Genomic DNA, 15,201 nt, shown 5'->3' on the forward strand with positions numbered 1-15,201 from the left:
CCTCAGATGAAATTTTGGTCTGGGTAACTAAAAACAGCTTTAGGAAAATAACATTGGAGCAATGGATGGACTATTACAAAACTAACAATGCTGTTTGCAAAACCAAGTAGCAACTGTATTTTGCCTCTTCTGCAGTTAATACATTGCGACACATGCAAGCAAATGGAGATTAAAGGCTCCCTTCCTAAAAATGAATTTAATAGACCAGAGGTGTCACTGCAACATACAGATGAAGTACTTTCAAGGGTGTTGTGGGAGCTACAGATCTGTTACTGATAAGTATGTCGGCAAGCTGAGAATAATAATCCCTTGTAGATAGCTGGACCATGAATTCCTAATAATGCAACTGAATTTTAAAAAGACTGTAATTTTGTATGCATCCAGAGAAATGTAGCTTCATTTCCCTGATTGCTTCAAGGCTTCTGATTTGAATTTAGTGCAAATACTATCCAGGGCACACAGAGTTTAACAGTATAGAATTTTGCATACAAGTAGGTACAGAACGATCTTTCCATAACCATGAATAAGGTACGCACTTCTATTCCAGTGGGTACATCTCTGAGCTGCCACAAATTTAATCTTTGTGGTCACTAGAAGAAGAAGAGGCTCTCAAAGATGCAAAATGAACTGGAGTGCTTGAGGTTGTGTGCCCTCCCCAACCACCAACTTGTAGCGTTGACACAGGACACTACAGTGGGGCTAGGAAGAGAAGCAACAGGTTTGGGCTAGCAAACAAGCAAGCTGGCAATCTGGATTTTAATGTGTGGAGACTCTGGGCATACAGAACAGGTGTTCCTGTGCTTGTCAAAGGGAAAGTATTGAGACAATACAAGTGTGGATTTTGGCAAAAGGAAATTCTGTTTTTACAATCTCACAGGATTCTTTTATTTTGCTTCCAACATGGCTCCCTAGCCCAGGTCTGTCATTTGTGAGAGCATCTCACCCCCCACTGCCGATCATTGGTATGTACATGGATTAAGGTTAGTGTGCTAGACAGGTAATTCCTTCACTCCATCTTCTAGGCTCGCTTTTCCCTCTCCACAAGGGAGAACACACATTTGGTTAGGAAATAAAGCTTTGACCTTTCTGATCTGATTGTTTATCCTGGTATTATTATTAGTAGTATTAGTATTATGATAATTTTATTATACTCTCCCCATCTGACTGGTTGCTCTGGCCACTTTGGGCAGCTTCCAACAAAATTACAGGAAAAACAAGCAACAGCATCATCATCATCATCACCAGCACCACCACCACTGAAAGCTTCCTGAAACAGGGCTGCTTTCAGATGCCTATGAAAAACTATATAGCTGTCTAACTCTTTGACATCTGCTGGGTGGGCAGTCCACAGGGTAGAGGCAACTACCAAAAAGGTCTTCTGTCTGGTTCCCTGTAATTTCACTTCTCGCTGTGAGGGACCCTTGTGGTCCCCATGCAAAGAAAGAAACCTGGCTGGGTGCATCTCAAGCCTGATCAGCTTGTCTCTCTCTCTCTCTCTCTCTCTCTCACACACACACACACACACACAGCCAGGTTGTTTCAAGTTCACTTTCCAGTTCTACCTCAAACTGGGTTGTGGCAGCATGCTGGGCCTGGAAACACCATAGTGGTGGAAGTGGTTACACTGGATCCAGCTAACAATGCGCAGAGTGAAAAATTGGGGCCAATAATGACCTGCTAAATGCAGATAAAGCATCAAAAATTATGTGGGTGCATATCAGTACTTACACCAGTCCTCATACAGGAAGTTGTAGTGGCATTTTAAGGAAATCTTTATGGAGCACAGAAAATAATAATTCAGCTTTCCAATTCAAACCCCTCCTGCATGCCTCTGTATTAAATCACACACAAGTCACATATGGTACATTATTTGGGTTCTTGTCTGTTGATGTTACACTGCTCCTATTTTGAAACATTACTTAAAGCTCTTCACTTTAAAAAAAGCAATGGATTCCTGAGGTCACAAGGAAACATTTAGCATAACTGGCCGACCCCAGAGGTCCTCTAATCAAGGCAGTCAGGGGGAAGAAAAGACATAACCAGACATAAAAATTCACTGGAGGCCAAAATATTGAATTTTTCTGGCTCTCCCCCAATGAAATGGAATAACAGTATGATAAGAGGGAGGATACGACCGCACAGTGCTATTTTGTTAATGGGTGGGATCTAATTCCTGGCTGATAACAAGTGGATACAATAGAAAAGATGATGAAAACTGCATAGAATAGATCACACAATCGCTTTATGAAAGTTTAAAAATGTATCTCATTCTCTTACCAGTGTTTTAATACTTAAGTGATAAAATTCTGCAACAAAGCAAGTACAGAGCATCAAGCACAATTGGTATTCCTACATCTGGGGTTAGGCAGGGAGAACCACCTTTCTCTAATTAACAGGGGAGGATGTAAGACACTGTGTGCTGTTGACAACTATTATTACAGACAGGGTGACTCATACACAACGCCAATGTCATCCAACATTAAGAGACCCTAACATTCTGCAGGTATGGCAAGGTGAACAAAACACAGGCTTTCCAAACCAGCAAAGGTTGTGCGTATTGCCTGCATAAGAGACTACAATTGGAGTTAATTAAGGAACACCTCTGTTCTTCCTATGAGCATGACTGACTTGCTTCCTGATCTTTGAATGGGGGGTGGTGGAAGGTCACCTGGTTGCATCCTCACCATTCATTCTTCCATACAGCTGTGGCATTTAGTATGCAAACTAAATTTAACTGGGACCTTCCTCCAAAAGGTCACCACATGGTATTCCATAAATCAGATGAGCTAATGCTATCTGCTGCTTTCACAGTGATGTTTTATGAAAAGAGCATTGCTGAAATCCATTAAGCTACAGAGCTGAATTGCACGGACCACCTACTAGGAAAATGGTAATAGGTATGAGATGAAGCCAGAAAACATTTTAAACGCTGCATGCTAAGCTGTGGGGGTGGGGAGACTGTCTAGGTGCAGCAGTTAGGTGAGCTTTCGTAAGGAGGTGTATTAACCTCAACCAACTTTGAACTCAATAACAGAGAGACATGCAAAATATACTCATGGCAAATGATAAAATACTTTTGAAAACAAAAAGGAAATGTGCACCAGTATGCAGCTTTTGGCTTAAACAAAGAGAATTAAACAAAAACAAAAAGCCTACCTATTTATTTTAAACAAGACAGGCAAAACAACATGTACTGGAAGTCCAGCTCAACCTTTTTATGGTGTCAGGAACTGCAATTTGCTGAGTGCAAGAGAAGATCAGGCTGGAATGGTTTAAATCATGGCAATGTATAAATCACTGAGGCAACTGATTTCAATTGAGAAACTCAATTTAAATAATTCTGAAATGCATATATTACCTGAAAGAACAATATCATGAAGGTTGTTTGGTGCTATTAACCAGGGAAATGTAATTGTTTACCACTATCTGGAATTTATATAACCTAAAGCAAAATTACAAAACTCTGGCCATACAATCAACATTTATTAGCACTGCAGAATTCTATCTTCTGAGAGAACAGAGACAGATTTCTGGATCCTATGAACACTTATTTGGATGCAAGTCCTATTAAGCAAAATGGGGATTTACTTCCAACTAAAAATGCATAGGATCAGACTGTAAGCAAATGTCCAGACCTTTTCAGAAGCAATGACTGATAGTTAATGGGCAAAATAGTGTTTCTTAAATCATAGAATCGTAGAACAGTAGAGTTGGAAGAGTCATCTAACCCAATCACTGCAATGCAGGAATCTTTTACCCAACGTGGGGCTCAAACCCATGACCCCACTATCCAATGTAACAGAGTAGTTTCATGGTGTAGTATTTTGAGATGGTTTTTTATTGTCCTGTCGTGGTCTTCTTTTTTTTTTTTTTTTAGATGTAACTCTGGGAACTTAAGGTGAAGGGCAGTTAAGAAATGTAATAAATTAATAACAATGTCTAATTAGATAACATAAAGTAGAAGTTCATTTATATGGGCTCCAAGGATAATCCTAATGAAGCTCAGTTTAGCAAAGTACAACACAAAGGCTTGCCAGCCCAGGCCCACCTTGGGGGGTGGGGGTGGGGTGAAGCAACCACCTTGGTTGGCAGAAGCCCTTGTGGCTGCACCCTGGGGGGCACCCTGCCCACCCAACCTTGCCAGAAATCGGCGTTGATGCTGGCATTGCTTCTCCACCAGCAGGGCAGCACTTCCCGTTTCACCTCAAGCAGCTCAAGGGGACATACCGGCCCTGACGATTGCAATCTTACCTATATTTACAAGGGAATAAGCTCTATTAAATGGATCGGATTGCACTGTGAATGTTTTAGAGTGCTTAACCACGGAAGTCACAGATTTCCCTCCCTCCATGATCCTTGCATTTAGATATAGTGGTACCTCAGGTTACATACGCTTCAGGTTACAGACGCTTCAGGTTATAGACTCCGCTAACACAGAAATAGTACCTCGGGTTAAGAACTTTGCTTCACGATGAGAACTGAAATCGTGCTCCAGCGGCGCGGCGGCAGCAGGAGGCCCCATTAGCTAAAGTGGTGCTTCAGGTTAAGAACAGTTTCAGGTTAAGAATGGACCTCTGGAACGAATTAAGTTCTTAACTGGAGGTGCCACTATACTTTAGGGCAGGAGTGGCCAACTCCCAAGAGACTGATCTACTTTCAGAATTAAAAATTGGCAGTTATCTACCCCCGTTTTTTGGGGAGTTCAGGTCAAACTGGTTGACCTTTTTTAAGGGTTTGGGGGGGGGGAGAGGAACAGCCACTCACCAACAAATCGCTGGGGAAACAAACAGCCTCAGTGAGTAAACACCGTCTTCCATTCTGGAGGGCAGGGTGAGGGGGCGGGGCCAGATTTGATTTTACCAGCGCTAAGAAAAGGGACTCAGCGATCGACCGCGATCTACAAAAACCTCCCGGGGATCTACCAGTAGATCACGGTCAACCTGTTGGACATCCCTGCTTTAGGGGACACTTCCAACAGCTTACATTTTGAAGCCCCTGCCATTCCTAGGGTCTGCTGAAGGAGTTAAACAAATGGGCTTGAGTGAAAGACTCTTGCTTTGCAGGGTGTTGGGAAGAAATGATACTCACAATTCCTTCCAACTCAATGATTCTATGAATATTGGAAGCCTAGAAACATGGCTCATTTACGAAGACCTCCACTAAAAATGATTCATGTGCTTTTGCTTCATTTTATCTTGTTTTTATCAATTTCCAGTGCAAACTATGAGATAAAAGATTCTGTGTACAAAAGTAGTATTTATTGGTTACCTCTATAGAATGCAGAGGGAACTAATTTAGTGATTGCTAAAAACCATTTTAAATTAAGGCCACTGTATTTTAAAATATAACATTCCATCCTAGTTTACCCATATGAGGATGTGATTACCACATAAAGTGAAAAGGGTTTATGACACTCACAGGATTTTAGGCCCCTCTGCTGAAATAAGACCACTTTTTATATTAGGAATACAGTCAACATAAAAACAAAAAAAAAGTTTCATTCTGTCGAACACACATTTCCAATGAATCTTTTGAACTATTCAGTGATGATAAATTATACCGTAACTTGTTTTAATTGCCAACATTGCTTCTCTTTTGAAGAAACCACAAAAAAGAAACAGCTGCAGCTGATTAAAAAACACCCCAAACTTGCTAGTCTAATGTTGCAAAATCTTAAGCTACTGGAATTCTCTTAGAACTATCCAGAATTTTATAGGAGTCAGAAGACAGCAAAACTATCTGTCAAGGAAGAACTGAATTTCCAGTTTTCATTTATTTGAGGATATGCAAGGGAAGCATGCCTTGGGGGGCTGGAGACCACATAACACCGGTCTTGAGACCTACATTGGCTCCCAGTATGTTTCCGAGCACAATTCAAAGTGTTGGTGCTGATTTGCAACATTAGACTAGCAAGTTTGGGGTGTTTTTAATCAGCTGCATCATTGGAAATGTTCGACATTTATGTTGACTGTATTCCTAATATAAAAAGTGGTCTTATTTCAGAATCCCTCATATGGGTAAACTAGGATGGAATGTTAATTTCCTTATTTAAAATGGTTTTTAGCAATCACTAAATTAGTTCCCACCAGATGTCAAAAAGAACAACTACTACCAGATTTTTAAAAGACATCTGAAGGCAGCCCTGTTTAGGGAAGTTTTTAATGTGTGGCATTTTAATGTATTTTAAATCTTTGTTGGAAGCTGCCCAGAGTGACTGGGGAGACCCAGCCAGATGGGTGGGGTACAAATAAATAAGAATAAGAATAAGAACCCCCAGTTTTCAGGAATGGCTTTTCTAATGGTGGGGTTTGCGACAGGAGAGAGGGCTGCAAGTCTTCTTTCTGATCCTGAGAGAACAGCTATGGGTGGGAGACAGCACTCCAGCAGCAGGCATCCTGCTACAGACATCACCATCAACATCATCATTTATTTGTATGCCACCTTTCCACAGTTAAAACAATGCTCAAGGCGGCTTACAATATGAAAAGCTTTACATAATTACAAATATAGCAAATTAGTCATACAAATAAAACACATTAAAAACTACGTAACCAAACCGAACAATGTCCACTTAAAATTAAGATACAAAAACATCACTAGCAACAAATTAATTCAATTGAATCAAATGTTCAAGAAATGCTTTTCGGGAAGAATTTTGGCCAGATTCACTACGATAGTGTCTGGACAGCCACACTTATTCTTAACCAAAGAAGTGGCAAATCGTTGCTCCCCTTTTTGCCCCCTGTACAAAAGTGATAATTATTGTAGAAAATGACACTTAAAGAGACCATTTTTCGTAATGAATTGCCATTTGACACAAGCTACCTCAACCACTTCTGTGTTTGATTAAGGGGGGAAAATAGTCTTGGGTGACCTTTCAGTCTTAAAGACAGACAGCCCTACCCATTAGAATACCAGTTTGCTTGCTAAGCAATTTTTAAAGGCACCTTTGGTATGACACACTTAATAGGAAAATTGTTTAGCTGTGAATGAAACTCATACAAGAAGTCCTAAATAGGAAAATTTCCATGATTCAGCAGCAAAGAAAATATGAAACTACTGAATGCTAACAGGCACAATAACTGCATTATAAAAGCAAAGATATGATTAGGTGGGAACAGTGTTGGCTGCATGAGATTCTTGTGTAATAATCATACAGATCAAAACTTGTATCTGCTTGTAATTCCCAAGAAGATAGGCAATGGCAGATTTCTGACAGGTAACTAAAACTACAGCTTTATCACTTAGGCAGCCTGAAAAGTAACAAATCAACAAATTCCTTAACATGGCTTAGAATGAGATTTCAATATTACAAAAAAAAACTTGCCTTAAAATCCTTAGCCCGGTTCAAGAAAAATAGCATGTGTGCACCAAAATAAAGGAAATATATTTTCACAAAAATATTAATCTGTCAGCATTTTTTGGATTTTGCATTAAACATTGCAGAAACCTTACTAGCGATATCAACTATTGCTCAATCCTGTATGTTCACCCAGAAATTCCACAGAGTTTGATGGAACTTTTTCCCTAAGTAGATGTCCATAGGCCTGCAGCTGTAATCAGTAAAAATACTTCAGCAGTCTTTCAAAAGATATTTTTGACATTTCAGTTTGTTCTCTACACTTCTAATATCTTTTGATCTTCCTGAACATTTTGTCCTTGTGCTTGCTACCAGTAGCTATTTGGCCAATACTGTACAGAGGCAGAACATCATCTGCCACTATCTAATAATGGTGATCCAAGCAGAAACAGGTTTCTGTCCCTGGGTATCCTTCACCAAGACTGCAAAAAAGCTGCAGCTCTAAACAGCCTACAAAATGTTTTTGTTCACTGCATTTAGAAATAACTAAAGTATGCAAGTAATTCAAGTGTTATGAAAAGCCCTGAATATTTATATTGTTTCTTTATTTGAAAAAAGAAGAAAGCACTTCAAATAGCAAGAGTAGAAAACTGGAAGAGAGATTTAACTATATACCAAAAAACCCTCTTACCTGAGTCTGTTTCATTGCCCGTTCTATTCGACGAATGCTTCCTCTCTCAAGCTTCGTTCGGAGAAGCAGAGCAGAAGTTTGAATTGCCCAGAATTTTGGTTGTGAAAGCAGATACTGGGAAAAAGGGAAAGAAAAAGGACAAAGCATTTATTTTTAGTGAATGGAAGATGAGAAATCTTACTGTGTGGTACCCCAGGACACTTGAGTTACAGTAGGTAGTCAACTATAACCAATATTTGACAATTAATATGACTCTTGATATCTAACTAGTGATTCAAAGATCTGTATCAATACAACAAAGTCAGCATTAATTTATTGTAGAATTGTAACTACATACTGGAGATTATTAGTTGTGTATTATGTCGCTGGTATCAATGCATTTCAAAATAGCATTTCATGCATTTATGTGGCACAAAAGGAACCAGTAAATAACTGTACTCTTTCTTAGTAGAAGATAATTTGCCATTTTTAGCTGAGTAAGGCTAATTGCTTAAATTGCAGGTAGAAAAAAATAGCAAAAAAGAGGTAACATTTCCATTTGCCACTGAAGGAAACCATCAAATGCTAAACAAAAGGCTGTATCAAATTTGAATGGTTTGGATCTAACAGCACTATGTGCAAGCATAAATGTACTTCCACTCATATAAGGTACCCCCTTCCAGAGGTTCCCCACTGTGCCATACCCTACACCAGAGCTTTCCAAACTGTGTGTCGTGACACATTAGTGTGTCGGCTACAGTATGTAGGTGTGTTGCGCAAATGCTCACTGTGAAGAAGAAGAGAAGAGTTTGGATTTGATATCCCGCTTTATCACTACCCGAAGGAGTATCAAAGCGGCTAACATTCTCCTTTCCCTTCCTCCCCCACAACAAACACTCTGTGAGGTGAGTGGGGCTGAGAGACTTCAAAGAAGCGTGACCAGCTTAAGGTCACCCAGCAGCTGCATGTGGAGGAGCGGGGAAGCGAACCCGGTTCCCCAGATTACGAGTCCACCGCTCTTAACAACTACACCACATTGGCTCTCGTGTGCTCCTGTCGGAACTGGAAAGGGGTTAATTTAACCTCCGGTTTGCTAGTCAAACTGAATTACTGTGTCGTGAAATGATGCATGTCTAAAAAGCGGGTCACCAACATGAAAAGTTTGGAAAGCTCTGGCCTACACTATTCAGGGGCTGCATTGATGAGGAAAGGGAGGAAAACTTTACAGTAGAACTGCAGTTCAGTTTGCACGTCTTAGGATCCAAGCCCATTATTCGAGACATACTTCTGTGTCCACACAATTCTTGACTTCAAAAGCTAATAAGAGATTGTTTCAATGGCCCAGTTACATGGAAGCATTTCTTTCACTGGCTGCTATCTTGACAGTGTGGTGAAGCGACCATCATAAATGAGAGTTGCCGGACGATGAAAATTTGAAATGCTATTGAATAATCCTTGCAAGCACGGCAGTAATAGCATGACTATTGTATGATTGTCCCAGACCCAGTATTTAATGGACTGCAGTTACCTAAAGCAGCTCAAGACTTTTTACACTCCGTTGGTTTTATTCTGCTAATTTTACAGTTAAGAGGTATTTTTAAGAGTTATGGAGCACGACGCTTTATTGCCTTGCCTCCAATATCTTGATGCACTGGATAGGAAGGCCTTGAACAATTATTTCAACCAGGAAACTTTTCAAAGGGGGAGAATATCTGGTCAGACTTTGAAATTGGTTACTGTATCTAATGATCTTTGCTAGACGCGACACAGAAGGAAGGGAAGAGGATAGCAACAAAATGGATTGACTTTAGTAACAGAATGACAACATGAGTCAATGCATAAATGGCAGGAGCACAAGCACAGCTACTAAAAGCCAAACAAGCTGAAGAACGGGCTATGAGTCATTATGGCACTTGATGAGGAAGTCATCTCCATGAGCAAGTGCCAAGCACCTACATTGTAGATAGAATCCCAAAGCTAAAGCCACCAAACATGAAAAGACAATTCTGCAATCATCAGCACGCTCTGCTGCTCGACTGTTCTTACAGCCTAAAAGATTTTTCTTTCATATACATATATCTATTACCTCTTAGTTATTGTCTATAATGCAATCTTTTTAACTACTGGGCAACTCTGGTTCTTAGTTTTGTCCTGTAAGTCTCTTTTCTATTGCATTCTCAAACTTTTAGTATCTAAGCTTCTGCCGACAACAATTTTAGAATATGGTAGCCAGAGCCAAACACAATGCTCTTTGTTTTTTGTTAGGTTTTTAAAAAAACAAACACACATTTCTAAAGTATACAGTACAATGGAACTTTCCCTCCCTCTGTTCCCTTGTGCACTGCTCACACCTCCCCAATCTTCTCTGGAGGGTTGTAGAGCACCCAAAGCAGATCTGGCAGAATGCAGGGACACACAAGGAGAGAGATGGGGGGGAAGTCAAATTGCATGAGTGGAGAGATTAGAGGGGCCCTACCTGCTTACCCTTTTTCAACAGCCACCTTAGTACCCTTTTATAGAAGGCTGCAGCCGAGCTATGATTTGGCTAGTTTGGGGTAGTTTGGGGGCTGGGGCTACCTTTCCCCTACCATAATTCAAGCACTGCCTATAGTCCCATATAAAGTGGAGCTTCTGGAAACACTGAGAAGCAGCAAAAGTCACCTGCCCCATTTCCAAGTACATTCCGTCCCAACACAGGAATCACTTATAGATACTGCTATGTCCCTCCAAATCACGATATGCAAATCCATTATTGCTGTGTTCATATTGTTCACACCCCATCAGTCCGGCAAAGCATCGCAAAACGGAGCACAAAACGTAGTCCAGGAAAACAATAATACAGAGTCCCAGTCATATTTGTCCAAATGGTTCTCGGTGTCTTATCAAAACTATATTAAAATCCACTGGGGAGTAATGTAGTGTCCAAAGCCTGACAGACACTTGTGTGGTAACCCCTTGCAATCAACCAAAATGCCTATGCTGGACCCAGATGGACGTCGCAGCAACATACACAATGCAGCTGACATCTTTTGACTGATCTGGCACCTATGGGCAGCCTCTTTCCAGCTACTTTGCTCCTTGTGTCACGTGAACGGCAAAACAAACTAGGATTGAAAAGAAGCCAAAATGTGAAACCATTGTTTGATGGCTTCCTATCTTGGCTTGTTTGGAAACAACCAGTTTTTGAATCTGTAGATAATGGGAAGCCATGGTTAACTGTTGGATCCTGTTTCTGCATTGCATTGCTGCTTGTGCAGTGGGAAAAGCCAAGTGACAGGAAAGGGGCAGCCAGTGTGTGTCCAGTGGGATTATCGACTGCCTCACATTCTACCGGCAGTCTTACAAACTATGCCACACATTTGTTTTGAAACTGTCCTCAGTTTTAAAAGATGGGTTGCCACATGTGATGGGAAACTGCTGTTTCAGAAACACATCCGAGAAATTGGTTTATGTAGCTGCTTTGATCCAGGCTGACATATTTAATTGTGCCCAGTATCTTAGCTTCCAAAAGCTGCATTTGATAATTTACTTTAGAACAGGTAGCTTTAGATAGCATTTCAGCTGATTCGTTGGCCAATAATTAAGAAGAAAGGCATCTAAGTGTTTTAAAATATTCAAGTGCCTTGGAGTGTAATATTCTACATCAGGGTAGCCACTGTGATGCCCTCCAGAATGGTGAGCTATAATGGGACATGTAGTCTAACAACACTGGGGGGGGGGGCACCTTGTTGGCTATCCTCATTTCATATATAAAATTCATACTTAGTAATGCCAACATTTTTGCGTCTGCCTACACCTTTTAGTGCAGATTATTCTTGATAGGTCAATAGCCTCTAGGATTTTTCTTGCAATACCTTTTATAACAGAGACTTACATCCTGTTCATGGGCAACATTAGGAGATGAACAAGCTATTGTGGTATAGCTGGCATCAACTATTCTTGGTTTTACTTTGCTGCAAAGCAGTGCCAAAGTTTTACAGCCAAGACCAGGGAAATTTACAGCTCTTATTGGGAATCTTAATTCATTTTTGACAGGGTTTCAATACACATTTCAGTTCTGGAATATGTTTTTCATCAGAAGAGACTTGCAATTAACCTTTTTTTTCATGCGAGGAAAATGAGTCCGTTCACTATTTTGTTTAAAGAATTGGTTTTCAATAATGAGTGAAGGCTAAAGCTACACAAGGCGTGGATTCCATTTGCACTTCAAGTGGAGCTGAGCCATTTTACCAACATGTACCTTACTCCAAACATATCATTTATTCTGTCTTAGGCTGAAAGCCACTTTAGCCATGTTTGACTGCAACACTGTCTTCCCACCCCAACTAGATGTTTAGATTGGACCAGCTCCTGAAACCAAGCAAGCGCAGCCTTCCATACCACATCATAGTGCATCAGTATGTATTTCTGAAGGCCCAATCTCAACAGCAATAAATCAGGAATTTGGATTTCTATGAAAAGGGTTTAACTTTTCAATGCCAGAGTTCAAGGATTTTCATAGACAATAGCTGACAGTACAACAGGAATTCCTAAATGAATGCAGTGCGTGCTAATAATGTACTTAATCCCGGGGGAATATGGAGTTGGAAATGAAGAGGTCTTCGAGCGAGTCATTTAGAAAGAAAATGTGTGAATTAATTTCTGTCCTACACCTTTTAAAAACAGTTTTAACATTTCTCTAATATTAAATAGACTGTTCTAATGTTATTTGTTTTAGACAGTGTACTGGAACAAAGCATGTATTATTTCAATAAGGTCAGCCATGCTTCAGATTTAATCAGTACTTGCAATATTTCAGTGCAAGCCATTTCTCCTTTTTAAATTTTAAAAAATTACTCCACCCCCCTTCCCCACTAGCTGGTCTGCCATTGCCAGGCACCCAGAACACCAAACAAGTCAGAGCCAACACAAATTGAGACTTGTGTCAAATACTTGCCCTGGGGGTGTTCCTGCAACTTCAGAGTTAGGAGGAGGCCTAGGAATCATGCTGGCCAGAGGCTCTCTTGGTACTCAACATGGTGAGCAAAACTGTGGATCCCCCATGTATGAACAAACCCATTCTCCCAGTACACCAAAATCATTTGCCCAACAAAACTTAATAAAAAGGGAAGTTGATAGACTTCATATGTAAAAGTTCTTTAAAAGTGTTTCCTCAGGCCTCTCCAGTATACATGAGCCACCAATAATCAAGTGGAAAAAAGAATTATCTTAAGAAAAATTCCTAAGATGTCATTTGAAACTTCAGTTTTAAGACAGAACATAAAAGCACCTCTTATGGTTACACCAGAGACTGGGGTAAACCAGGACGAAAGGTTGGAAAAGTGAGACATTTTAAAGAACGAACTGTTTCAGCATTCTAAAACACTATGCCAGATCAAACAGCACTCTGTTGTAATCCTGTTTTCATGCTATAAAGAAGTCAAAGTCTTTCCTGACCAAATGACTCACAGAAGATACAGCTGGCCAAAGACAAACGAGAGGGAGAAGATCTTTAGGTACACACCAGGCCAGTTGTCTACCAGGCTGCCAGAGAAAATAGTGACATAAGGAAAGAAAGCGTGAAGAAACAAGAGAGCTTTGTCAGGGGAAGCCTAATTTCACACACAGTTCCAGCATTTTACATTGCTAAGGTTTCGGGAATAGAAGACCGCCACAAATTAACTGGCGTGACATAAAAGCACAAAGACAGAATGGAGAGAGAAAAAGTTTAACAGAAGGGAGAAAGGACAGCCAATGTTTTCGTGTGAGATCTTCACCAAGCTCATTTCATTAGAATTATTTGTATTATAACACATGTAGAGAAGGACAGAATGCTTCTCCAAACAATGTTGCCTAACCTATAACCTCCGCAGTGGTGCTTTTACAATCTTCTAGTCCAGACAAATGGGTTTGAACATATAGGTTATTCTTAGCAGGTGTACAAAAAGTGAAGTGCATTGGGGAAGGCACATTCAGTAACAGCAATCAGTAGTACTCATGTCACAGCCACTGGCGGTTGGCGAGTTTGGGACTCCACCTCACAGGAGCAAATCAGCTCTTTGAAAGGCTTCAGTCTGGAGCAATTCATAACACTGAAGAGCTGTTAGGTAAGGCAGGAAGCAAGAAAGGACACTGGGCTCAGCCAGGCAGTTCTCTGCTAAACTCCCATTAGAACCAGAGATGTGGCTTGTGCTGTTTGTTCTGATGTGCCACTAGGACACAAGATGGGCTCCCTTCCTCCTGCCTTGCATTACAGCCGACTGGCAAACACCACAGCCCTATTCTGGCATTACTCACCATGGGTACAAGCAGGGCTTCAAGGCTATTTAGCCTGTCCAAATTATCACCCAGTTCTTCCCAGATCCTCTTGTGTTTGATACCCGAGGATGCTACCCCCACAATTAAAAACCCCTGGGAAATCAGGGTGTCTCTGCTGTAAACATTCACCTTAAACACATATGGAGAGGGAAGGGGAATCCCAGCAATATCAGGGGCAAAACCAAGCATACAACTCAGTGGCCTCTGTTTAAACAGCACTGAGAGATGATAGTTCTGTTCTAGACCTGTCAGTGCTGCAAGTTCAAAAAACTATCAGTGTGTTCCTGGATGGGAACCAAGACGGTATGCACAGTGTTACTTAAAAAGAAGAGATTTTGTGCCCATAGAAATTAGATTTACCTGCATTTGAATTTATTCATTTTGTATTTATACAAAGGATACAAAGGTGCCTGTCTATATGCGGAAGATGTCCTACTCACTGAAAGGCTGTTTCATATCTTATGCTAGAGCCTTTTGTAAGAAAATATGTTCTATTTGCAAAACCTCCCCACCAAACAGAAGCATGGAAACTACTACAGGGACCACATAATATACAACTAAGTGAACTCTTAGGAAAGGTTTTGCAAGAACTATTAGCTGATATTTTCCTTCTTTTCATGTTTCTTTGGAGCCAACCCACTTTAAAAAAAAAATAACAACACACCCCTGTTAATTCACCCTATATAATACAATAGTTGCTAAGAGAGATTCTTTAAAAATGGAGTCTCTAGGGAAATTATGAAATGTATCCAGACTAGAGGAGGTGCAGAGGTGAGAAAAAGTATGTATGGGATCTTTTCCCTTCCCATATGTCAACAGGATTTGAACACTTATGAAAAATAAGGATCAACGAAGTGGAATGCAGAGCTATTTTCACCATCTGGTTCACCTTTGAACCAGACAATATTCTATCAGTTTTGACAGCTCTCTCGTC

At 40.5% G+C, this 15,201-nt stretch overlaps 1 protein-coding gene across 1 annotated transcript in view; it reads right to left on the reverse strand.

Moving 5' to 3' along the window:
* TTC27 (tetratricopeptide repeat domain 27) overlaps positions 1-15,201 on the reverse strand; it is a 79,496-nt gene that overhangs the window by 39,253 nt on the left and 25,042 nt on the right. Inside the window, exon 10 of the mRNA XM_083432158.1 lies at positions 7,992-8,105. Within this exon, the coding sequence (XP_083288284.1) occupies positions 7,992-8,105 (114 nt within the window). The remainder of the gene's footprint in view (positions 1-7,991; positions 8,106-15,201) is intronic.

The sequence above is a fragment of the Podarcis tiliguerta genome, assembly GCF_965153285.1.
Source record: "Podarcis tiliguerta genome assembly, chromosome: 3".
Classification (NCBI taxonomy): domain Eukaryota; kingdom Metazoa; phylum Chordata; class Lepidosauria; order Squamata; family Lacertidae; genus Podarcis; species Podarcis tiliguerta.